The following is a 12,268-nucleotide window of genomic DNA, read 5'->3' on the forward strand; positions in this document are numbered from 1 at the left end:
TTTATCCTCCACCATGATCTTTTTCTGCAATCTAACCACCTGATTTGGTGCTTATCCTCAGGCACCTTACTTTTCACACCTTGGCAAAGCAGAACATGACTCTGACACGTTATTATCCAGCGGACTGACGGGTGTATAACAGGCTTCGGCGTGATTTCCGTACTCCATCCGTCTGTATGCCGTTCCATGCTTATGAACGATATCTCAGGAACGCCTTGATGGAATTTCTGTAAATTTGGCACCAGCGTTCACTTCGACTCAAGGATGAAGTGTTTAGACCTTGGTAGTCAAAGGTCACTGTGACCTCGTGTCTGTCGCCTCCCTCCTTCCCTTCCTCTTTCCCTCCCTCCCTCCATCCCTCCCTCCATCCCTCCATCCCATTCTCATGAACGTGTTATCTCGGGAATGGCTTGAGGGAATTTCTTCTAATTTGGTCTCTAGAATGAACTGATTCGATTTTGGTAGTCAAAGGTCAATTTTTACAAAACTATGACAAAATGTCTGACAGAATAAAACGGGAAAGCTATGGCATTTTATAACGCATACAGTTGACGACCTCTAAAGAAAATACAATCTCTGAAACACACCTGAAACACATCACGATCCAGCACTGAGCAGCTGTTGACATAAGGCTCCACACAGCCTCATCCAGGAGCTGCACTGACTCCCGATTAATACAGTCTCCACACACACGCACACACACACACACACACACACACACACACACACACACACACACTCTCACAATATACTTTATGTACACATTGATCTTGACCAGCTTAAGGTGGAGGTAATCCTCCTGCCTTTCCCACAGATTGATTCTCCTCTGTTGATTTTCCCTCTTGTCACCGTTTGCTCTACACTTGGTATTTTGACTAGGTTAGCACTCATAGACAGGACTATTTCTCACATGAGAGGAAGAGATTGAATAGAAAAAGCAATGTAAACAGGGTTTCTGCATAGGGTGTTCTATTCACCGCCATGTCGTCAGGTGACTGAAGTATGAAATAAATAATCTCCCAACGGCCGAGGCATTTTAATCAAAGCAGAGAAAAGTCAGAATCATAACAGCACTCTGTTTATTCAAGCGTTTGTGGTGCAGTGTTATGTCTTCTCCATGGCTGTATGCCACTAAGACGTGCATGAAAACAAAGGCCATAAAAACGGCAGGTTTTGCCGCACACTTAATCACTTTTAGAGGAACATGTTTTAGTTGTTTATCTGTTTAAATTTTCATTGGGTAGGTAAAAGCATTCGGAGCAAATGGCGTGGTTTGCATTTGTCAGGTTCACTCTGTTATGTTGAGGCGTTTTATAAAATAACCGCTTCAGGTTATCATATTCATAAACTGCAGCAAATACTTCTCTCTGTCTTGAAAGCTTTAACCACATAGTAATGTGCCTGGTTCAGGTAAGCAATATGTCGTTGACATCCTGCTCTTTCCAGGCAATAATATACAGTAAGCATCAACATAGATTTACCAGCTTCACCTAGAATTACATTTTCTAGAGGATTAATTCACGTCACCTTGTTTGAAACGGGGCGACAGATGAAGAGAAGCGTAGCACGCCGGCAGCTTGCTGCAGGTGTCTCCACCTCACACCACTACGATCTACTGTAAGAAAGTAAACCTCAATGTATTCTGCCAGTATTCCCCAGAAGTTGCTTCTTGTATGTCAGGACCTTGCTTTGATTTGACATTATCAAAGAACTCAAAGTGAAATATATCTGACAAGGCCTGATATCAAAGAGATTTCAGCTCCATTCCTTTTTGACCACGCTCTGCGAGCGCTATTTTATTGGCAACTTTTCCGACAGATATGAGCCAGCATGTACTGAAAGATATACAGACGATTTTTGATTCATTCCCAGTTCTACAGCCATACATACCAATACATATTGACTGTGGTGTAGCAGTTTGTTCATCATAACAATTCAGTGGTAAATAAAAGCAGGTTTTCCCACCTCTTTTTAAGGAAATAGCCAATATTATAAAAATCGAGTGTATTTTTTGAGAAAAAACAAAAGTATTATTCGGTAAAAGCCACTATTCTTGGAAAGTCTGCAGCCATTTAAGTTCCCTTTAACTCTTATGCAAATAAATATGTTGAGATGAGTTTAGCTGGGTTTTCTTTTCCATTTTGTCATATGACAGAAAAGAGTATGCATTATTTTTCACTTATTTTGCTCTGCAAATTTCACAAATAAAGGTGCTGGAGATAATACAGTCATTTATATTTTATGAATGCATCAAAATTTGACATTTGCTTCCTTCAGATAAAAAAAAATGTTAACCATTGTGAATTAAAAAGCTTAATATATCAGGTCAAATCAGCCCGAATTAATTTGCTCGAATATTTTTCCCATCAGTTCCATTATAGTGGTAAAAACCTGTCCATGTGCCCAGTGTTGACAAGTCATTTCAAATTCCTGTCCCTGAAATGTTATGATATAGGATTTGGCATCACAGACTCATTTTACAGACAAAGACTAAATGAGAAGGCCTCCAAGCATTTCAGAACTTGATGGACACAAATTATGCAGCTCTCCAAACTCCCTTTGTGTTCCTTAATTGGAATTATAATGGAGTTTTTTTTTCCTTTACAAGCAGAGGTATTTTCTTAAAGTGGGGCTTTACAGTTATTCAAAATGGATATTAGCAAAAACACTCACCTTAATGCTTCCCTCCAGAGCTCCCCGTGTTTATTAATGGAGAAGGAATATATTAAGTGTATTTCCTCTCTCTCCTTGAAAACCACAAGCTTGGATCAGCTTAGGCTTAAAGTCGTGTACCTCTGCTTTTTACAGTCGAATCCAACCCCTGTAATGAGACAGCTCCACTCGTAGTCCTTTTGTACCTCACTACATTTGGTAATAACTGTTAAAACCTTTCTGACATGAAGTCAGAAGCTCGAAAGATTGCTCGAAACAGTGGCGTTAGGACTAAAGCCAAATTCCACAGAGCAATCAGTTGTTTTGTTTTACGCGTACAAACCATTTTTTGTATGTGTTACATCAGTGGAACTCAATTAACATCAATTTGTATCTTATCTCTACTCCTGCACGTTTATCTATTTGTTTTTTGCAACTATTTCTACTAATTCTGGTTCTAGCTCAAAATGCCAGACTTGAAATGATTGTATACGTTTGTACCGGTACTGCATATCTAAATAGGATGGTAACCCAGAGGCACGCAGGTGTTAACTCACAGCAGCAAGGCTTTCAAAACTGCCTCATGGCATTTTAGCCTAGCAGAGTAGTGCGGGGGGGGGGGGGAGGGAACTGGAAGAATGAGATAACACATACCCTAAGTGGAATACAAAACCTCAGCACTGTAACTACAGTAAACACTTTATCTCGCCGAGCCGCTTGAATGTCTAAAACACAAAATATTTTTTTTTTATTGTGCGAATACAAATCCTCCTCCTGCTGGACGCGGCGTACCAGAGGCCACTGTGAGAATATTCATCTTCTTTCTTCCCAGATCTCCTACAAGGCCGTGAGCTCCTTTGACCCTGAGCTGGACCTCTCCAACCAGAGTGGGAAAGTAGTGAAGCTGGGCAACGAGACCACCCACATGTTCACAGGGCTCTACCCGGGATCCACCTACTCCTTCACCCTGCGCGCTAGCACAGCCAAGGGTTACGGCCCCCCCGTCATCACCCAGTTCACCACCAAGATTTCAGGTCAGCGGTGTCAACTGCAAGGCTGGTTAGTGTGCGGGATGGGTGTGAATAGATGCACCGCTTACCGCTGCTTGAGGTCTTTCTGTCCAAATGTGTGGAAGCAAAATGGAACACTGCAATAGATAGAACTGTTTTTGCTTTCATCTGCTATATATGAGCCGTACCACTGAAACGGCTACACGTTTCGGTAAATTTATGCTTTTTGATGTGTCTATTATGATAGCATGGGAATTGTATTTTTTGTCATATAGCTTCAGATTTCTTTGCTGTAAACACAGTCTGGGAACTCGGCTCTTATTATCGTTCGTTCAGCCACTCTGAAGGGCGGACCGGTGTCGGTGTTTAACCGTGTTTGTCCCGCCCCTTCTTTACTGTGATTGGATGGTCCGTTGGCCGTGACGAGCGCAGCGTTAACAATGTTCTCGGTGACCGGGAAAGAAAACAACCTGAATGCTCAGAGCAGAATATACACTCAGCACCTCGTCAATCTGCTGATGATGATTAGTCATCATGATTAGTGGCAGAGCGTCATCCGGTTTTGGCGGACGCTGATTGGTTTAAATGAACCCGGAAACAATTCCCAACGGAGCGTGCCCAGACCCATATTCGCAGAGTGAAATTGTGTCTGGTTCGCACCAGGCTAAAGCTGAACGTCTCATTGTACAAGAAAAAAAAAGTTAAGCTCTTGCCCTTGACCAGAACTCAACTGTGTTAACTATGTGTTGTTAAAAAAAAAACTTTAAAAAAAAACCCCTCTCTGCTTGGTGTTGCTCCTCAGCTCCCTCCATGCCAGCATATGACCAAGAGACCTCCCTGAACCAGACGGACAGCACGGTCACCGTACTGCTAAAACCCGCCCAGAGCCGAGGTGCACCCGTCAGGTAGGCTTTTCACAAGGAGGACGGACACACACACACACACACACACACACACACACACACACACACACACACACACACACACACACACACACACACACACACACACACACACAGCACAGTGTGAAAACAACAAAAGAGCATATTCAAACACCAGAAACCACCATCACCGAGAAATAATTATCAAAGAGCGTGTTGTGTTTATCAATATCCCACCATGAAAGAAAGTTGCCAGGGAATTCAGCACCTTACTGCACTATCTGAGCTTTATTTGTTTGTGGATTTAGATCCCGTGAAAAAGAAGCCGAGCCTTTGAAGATGAGAACAAAGGCCGGTGCAGCCGAGGCTGGCTTCGGGATCTCTTCCCTTTACATGTCTTTTATGTAGCAGGCTGCCCACCCTGAGCCACCACGGGCTTCTGGGTGGGGGTGGGGGGGTGGGGATGTAGGAATTTTGCCGGCTTGATGCCGCCTTTATTAGTCATTATTAGGGAAGCAGTACAGCTGTTCTGTTTAAATGCCAAGCTGTCGGGCAAAAGTAAATGGTTCTAGTTTACGAGGGCCACTGCGGGCTTCTGGCAGGAGTTCACCTCGCTTCATCATCTTCTTCTCGTTGTTGTTCAGTTGTATTTGCTTGCTTGTGTTGGCTTACCTCAGCTCTGGAAGGAGGGAGAACCAGTTAGCCTGGCTGTGTTTAAAAGTAACAGATATCCCTCGTGTTAATTAGTGAGTTTTAGCAGCGCTGGCGGGTGGATGCAGTTTCATATTCAACACATTGTTTCTGTCTTTCTTGCTGTCCGTTGAGCTATTTCTTTATATCGGGGGATCTCCGACCGTTTATCTTCTGAGAGCTGCTTTTGACAAACTGAGCGTCCGAGATCCACTCGTGTTTATTAACATTTATTCACATAGCAGAGATCCACCCAAACCAGCTGAATAAGCTCCTTTTATGTAAACAATAATGAATAAATGAATACGCAACAGACACGTTTTGTATCACAACAGCTTAAATTCAACAGCATGTGAATGTTTTTTTCTTTCTTTTTCTGTATTTCTTTCTTTTAATTGAAGCTCACACTATTCACATCTGTGTTTATTACTTACTTTACTCGTCCTTATTTTCTGTCTGTCAACGTATCACTTTATCACTTAACATCCCTTCACATTCCCTTCATTTGTCGTTCACGTGCTTGTGTTATGCATTCAGTCTTTTCTTTACCTTTTAATTTGAAAAGTCGCGCATTCAGCCGACCTGCGTTGTAACTTTTATCTCCCACGCGCTCAGCGACACTCGCGTTATAGCGCTGACGCCGCCGTTGCTGTCTCTGCTGTGTTTCTGTCCTCTGATATCCGTGTGCCTCATTCGGAGCGGGTTCCCCCGCTCGTTCATCAATCGCCTTGATGGAATCGTTCCTTCGGACAGGTTGAAAAATAAGTAGATATAAAAATTTTTTAAAAAAAATGCTGAAACGGATCGCCAAATATACTTGGGCGGCCGTCCACATACCTGTGCGAAAGTCTTGTGTATGAAAAACACCGCATATTGTTAGAACCTTTCGCGAGCTACAAAGAAACGGGCGGCGAGCTACCGGCGCGGGTTGGAGACTTCGGCTTTAAATAGTTAGTAATCGCTTTGCTCGGGTGGCGCGGAGTGATAAAACGTTTGAACTAGCAGTCCCCAGCTCAAACTAAACTGGCAGAGGGAAGCCAGAACGAGATCCAGCTCCTGCCGCTCCCGTCGGATGGTTTGGATGGCGTCCGGCGGCACCAGGGGAAGGCACGAGGTTCGAGGCTTAAAGAAGAATCGAACGTACGACAGAAGTCTTTCTACCCTGTCTGAGCGCACAGAGGGAGGTGGTAAAGCGCATTGCGAACTGACCAATATTTTTTTAAAAGAAGGGTCTATTTTGAGAGTTGTGTTAATGACATTCTCGGGCTTTCAGCCGCCAGGAGTGGGTTAACCTCTTCATGTGAGGAGTGATAAACACTCGGGCTCGCTGTAAAACTCAATTTTACACTATCAACTCATCTGAGTCCTTTTAAAGATTAAAGCCTGGAGATCTTTAGTCAGGCTTGTCAACTCATGTTTACCGTACGTGCAGCTGCCCAGATAAATGCCCCCGCGCCGAACCGAGAGGCCTGAGCAAGAAAGACAGAGTGATAGGTTTTTAATTTTCTCTCAGGTACAATTCACAAGGCCTTACGCAGGCTGCCATTCTTTCAGTGGAGTAATTACCAAGACCTAATTATAATTAACAGTGGTTTGTGAATTGGAGCTTCCATTCATTAGCATGCTGGGGCTCCTCTTTTGTTTACCGTCGGACACCTCAGAAAAAGATGAAATAGATTTGTCTCCGGAGATTTTAGTTTGAGACCTTCATTCTGTGCAGTCGTGCTTTAAAACATCTTAAAAGTGGTGATTGTTATCTATATTCTAGATGAGGACACGCTCAGCTCTTGTTAATTATTAAACACTGAGAAAATCCGGTGTTTTGAAACAGACACTTAGTTTTAAGCATCATATATGTTTGATGAGTCTCAAGACAATCCATTAAAACAAATCTTCAGCAGAGTTCAGCAGATGGCAAAACTACACCTCCAAACTAATTGAGGCATCCTTTGATCACAGCAGCGCCTCTCCACATCTAAACTCCAGAGGTTTTCAGGTGCACATTCCTTTTCCCGCTTTCTCTCTCGCAGGACGTAAAGGCTGGCATGCTGCTGCCTTCAGGTGCACGCCCGATGTCTAGAAAAATATGAATTGCAAAAGAGAGGGAAGGGTGATGCAGGGCAGCAAACAGGAGAGATTATGATGCAGGTCCAAGACGAGATACTGGCAGTCTTTTTGAAGGTGTTTTCGGACCCCGTCCCTCCTCCCCAACCCACACCTCAAGTGACACATGGTGCCTTTGAACATTTAAGGTGACTATAAAGTAGACTCCGTTCAGAGGGAGTTGAGTGAGACGGTCTGTTGGGATCTGCTGTCTGGCCAATAACGATAAATGTAAATGTAGTCATCTGAATTTCCTCGGCTTAAAAGAAATAAATAATAACATCTCTAATCTTTTTTGGGGTTCGAGGGTTCAGATGCACGACTAAGTGACATTCAAAGTTAAGGCACATACAGTATACATACGTGTTTTTCGGAATCTTCAAGGATCTGCAGGACTGGAAAGAGTCCTTGAAGTCCCGAATTTTAAAACGGTCAGTTGAATATTGTTTGCATTTTGTTAACCAAAAACTTAGATTTCACCCCCAAAGTTAGACTTCATTTTGTTCTGCCGCTCGTGTTGCAAGGGCACCCATCACTTTTCTTAGAGTGATGGGTAACTCATTTTGAAATTGAACACTATATGAAATCAGTTTTTAAAGCCCCCTATGAAACAGGGATTTGACAAGGGATAGCACTGATCCACAGAACTACAGAGCAGAGCAGCACGAAGCTTGATTTGATAACCTAATCTTGCATGCTGATTGGGTTTAGGAGGTAATAGACCTCCAGACGTTTGAGTTTCCTACGGCAGATGTTTTGCTGTAATACAGGAAGGGGGAGATCACTGGCAGATCACACGATAGCTCCGGCTCAGAAAAAATAAGGCAAATCGAGACATAACAGACGACAAATGTCCATTTCCTTCCAGCTGCCTGCAGTCATGCTGAAGTCAAATCATATTTCAGATAGATCTGGGCAGACGTTGCCACTACTGAGGGAGGCAGTCAATTTTTCATTTGTGTAATTGCTAATCGGTATAACATTTCCAACTTGGATTTTGCTTCTAATCTCTGGGGACGACACGCGTTGTCGGGAACAATTTTTACCAGAGGGGACACTGTTTCTTTAAGAGGATTAGTGAACTGTCTATCAGTCATGTCGTGTTAAACTAATGTTTGCAATGGCCCCTCGTCAAGGCCAGAATACGCCTCCTCACTCCATAACATCAAAATAGATGTTTACATGCTTCTGCAGGAATAAATGATTTGAGATGCTTTCCTTATCATTCACAACACTAAATCAGCCCCTTCTCTTTTTCTGCCGTAACCTTTGCCTTGAGCAAGCTCACACATATGTACACAAACAGAAAAAAATGATAAAATACACCAGTTTTAGGAGCATATATTGAAGAAAGGGAGTTCCAGTATTGTGTTTCTACCCTGTAGCATCAGATTATCTGTATTTATCCATTGCCTGAAATCAGTTGTGATTTTCTACAGTCCTAAAATAAGTACCAACTTTCTTTGATCACAGCATAGCAAACGGTAATAGCTGTGCCTAAACGTGACACAACTCGGTGCTTTTTTTTACGATTTAATGGCAAATGTAATCTATGGCACCTTCTAATTTGTTTGCTTTATAGCTTCGTGGACACCAGGGAAATATAAGGAGGAGGAGGAAGACAGAGGCACGGAGGAGGATGCTGGGTCAGGAGAAGTGTGTTACTTACAACCGCTCTTAAATCAGACATATAGGCATACAGAGCCGACCGATTAGCATTAGAGAGAGAGAGAGAGAGACAGAGACAGTGATTGAAATGCTCCCCCATAACCCCTTCCCTCATCTGCTCAAACAGCCCGGAGTTCTCCCCCGATCAGCCCACATGAAAAATAAATCTGAGTTTCAGGTCACAATCCAGTCGATTCCGAGTCAATCCGCCATAATTGGTTGGCGTCACATGGCAGCAGAGCTGAAATCTATCGGGCAGCGAGGCTGGAGGAGGCCTAATTGGTGTCAGCTCAGGTTGCAGCGCTACTGCAGGAGTCCAGGTCTGCGCTGCCGGCCCCTGTGGTCGACCACTTTTAACAGCTTCCACCATTGTTCTGGCGCAGCGTCTCTCTTCATCGCCCTGTCTCGGCTTCTTGAAGATTTTAGCAGTTTTGGAATGAAATGTCTTTTTTTTTTTTTTTCTTTTTTTTTTTTAACTGTAGTCTCTTTTTAATCTGTTGTATCCATGTTATTAGTAGCTAACGCTCAACTGAGTCTGTTCACCATTTGCCTTGTAACAACATGTTTTGGGCATTTGCAACATAGCATACTGAAAATCTGAAAGTAAAAAGTAAATTTCCCAAAATATTATATTTAAGTTCGATTTGACCCATTTTAAATAATAAAATACAATTCTTGCAATGATCCCTGAAATATGGTGTAAGACGTTTGACAGTTGTCAGATATGTAATGGAGGCAGGATATTTTAGTTTATTTTCCACACTGACATCAGTACACAGAAATAGTAAACTTCACTGGGAATTATTACTTATTATTTCCATTATTTATATATGAATTTTTTTTAAAAATTTTTAGACTCACGAATAGAAGTATTTCCAATTTACCCCAAGAATCTTTTTCATGTTCATATTTAGTAAAAATATAATGACATATGTTCGTATACAAGCCAACGTATACGCATTAAACTCATTAAAGTACTGCTTACATAACAAGGTATCAATTGTAATGAAACAATAATATTGTGATATTACACTGAAAAATACTTTCTTATTAAGTACTTCTACTCTTGATACCAAGTCAATTTTATTGCCAATACTTTGACCAACCCTAAAACTGAAGTATTACCAACATAATAATGAATTAATTGACCATTAATGCAACAGTATTACACTGACATGGACCATTTTCCATAATGACTGGTGGTACTTTATCACATTAAGTAGTTTTTGTTCCTATGCTTTTACTCAAGTAACATTTTGAATGCAAAACTTTTACTTGTAATGGAGGGTTTATGCCTTGTGGCATAACTGCATTTACTTCAGGAACAGATCTGAATACATCTTCCATCATTAATATGAGCGCATGTATCTTGCAATTCCCCGGATTGATGTCAGATTAAAAGAAACATTAGCGACAGAGGATTTTTGTTCTCGTGATCAGAGCCGTTGTTGTTCATCTGCTGTTTGTTGTTTTTCGCATTGCTCATTCATGTCATACTCAATCAAGAAAATGACTAAATGACTCCGGCCTGTCAAAATGACTCATAATGTAAATTGTGAACTGAGCATGAGGTGATGAGGTGTCAGCTGCTCAGAGGAATGTTAACACACCAGCAGTAATGGCAGGAAAATGGAAAAAAAAATAGTGCAGTTTTGTATCACCAGTAGTGAACTCATCAGTCAATTTAGCACTTTAGAAACGGTTAAAGTGAAAAATAGTGTATGTTTTCAAACACTGCGCATGTTTCTTTAAATATTTGACAGGCATACAGCAACTTGCTGCTGAAAAATGTTTTAAGTAACAGCAGTCGAGCAGGTATTATTGTCTCCATCAGTTACAAAAGATGAACAAAGCATTCTCATTAAATTGCAAATTTATTGTGAGCTAGATTTGAGTTTCTTGGTGCGGTGAATATACTGTGGAAGAAAAAGCAGTGGTTTAGATTTCCGCATTACAGGAGTTCTTACCCTTGGAGCCTCATAGCCTAAAGCACTTGGTATTTTGCCTGAGGAAAGAAAAAACAGTTCTATTCATACTGTGTCTGTCATTAAGTCATAGCACAGCCACATCATCATATCATAAGGAGCTACCCGGGGTGAGCCAGCTTTTGTTTTTGTTTCACTATGTGCAGATTAATTTGGGATATAAATACTAATATGGCTGAGCTGAGTCAGAGCAAAAACAAACACGGTTATTGTGGCCATAATGTCTTCTGGGAGTAACTGCTTTGTTATTTTTTATGATACAAATGTAGACAAAGGAAGCCCTTAATAGGCTATATCCTAAAATCCATCACACCTGACCAGTTGTATGATTGACAGCAGATATAATATTTAATACTGTACCGTCCCATTATACTTCACATCAGATCCACAGTGTTTCAGCCAAGGCTTCCATGCAGCCTAATCACTTATTTCTCTGCTGCTTTGCAGCTACTTAAGTGGCTCCCATGTACCGTCTCCACCTGCCCTTTGACCTCTGCTCTCAATAGGGGGACAGTAATTAAAGGCTGATTTCTCCTGCAGACTCTCAGCAGGATTAAATATTTCATCACCTCACAACCCACTGCTAAATAGGAGAGCTCTGAGGAATTGGGACACACCCACCAAGAGCAAAGGGGGGAGGGTTTTCTAATGACACTGCAAGCACCTTATGATAAACTATAGGGTTAAAGAGCACATGCTGTACACACAAGGGGATACTTAATCATCCAGTACCAACCGCCAGGAACAATTGATCATCTCCAGGGCTGTTTGCACTGCAACTACACAGTTTAAGAGTACAGTGAACCCTCGTTTATCGCGGGGGTTACGTTCCAAATAGAGACCGTGATAGGTGAAATCCGTGAAGTAGGAACCTTTATTTTTTTTACAATTATTATACAATGAAATACTCCATAATACATTGAAACCAAAGAACAAAACCTTTTTACAAGCCCAAGCATTTGTTTAACAAATAAAAGTACTGTATAAATGTGTTTTTTTTAACAAATAACTACTGTACTGTAAAATAATAATTTTAATCATCAATACGAACTGAAGGCTTCAAATTGCTGAGATCGGCACCGCCCCACTGCGACCCGAGTCATTGGATTAGAACGGGAGGAAATGAAAAATGATTATGAAAACAAATACAAAGTACAGTAGGACAAATAGTGACTCGTGTATTTCACTGCTCTTCTGACTGAGCCGCTGCATCCTGACTCCGCTCCGGAGCGGTTCTTTCTTCTAAAGCCGGCGGTGCAGGTGTGGTTTTTCGAGAGAA

The 12,268-nt window shown here is 41.8% G+C and overlaps 1 protein-coding gene across 4 annotated transcripts in view; it reads left to right on the top strand.

Moving 5' to 3' along the window:
• LOC138617436 (receptor-type tyrosine-protein phosphatase mu-like) overlaps positions 1–12,268 on the top strand; it is a 160,025-nt gene that overhangs the window by 83,549 nt on the left and 64,208 nt on the right. For all 4 annotated transcript variants that reach the window (XM_069692471.1, XM_069692473.1, XM_069692472.1 and 1 more), the window contains exons 10-11: positions 3,485–3,686; positions 4,465–4,567. In XM_069692471.1, the coding sequence (XP_069548572.1) occupies positions 3,485–3,686; positions 4,465–4,567 (305 nt within the window). The remainder of the gene's footprint in view (positions 1–3,484; positions 3,687–4,464; positions 4,568–12,268) is intronic.

This window comes from Brachyistius frenatus, unplaced genomic scaffold, assembly GCF_029030835.1.
Source record: "Brachyistius frenatus isolate BFR_SWC_R1_liver_20210118 unplaced genomic scaffold, ASM2903083v1 Contig_12, whole genome shotgun sequence".
Classification (NCBI taxonomy): domain Eukaryota; kingdom Metazoa; phylum Chordata; class Actinopteri; family Embiotocidae; genus Brachyistius; species Brachyistius frenatus.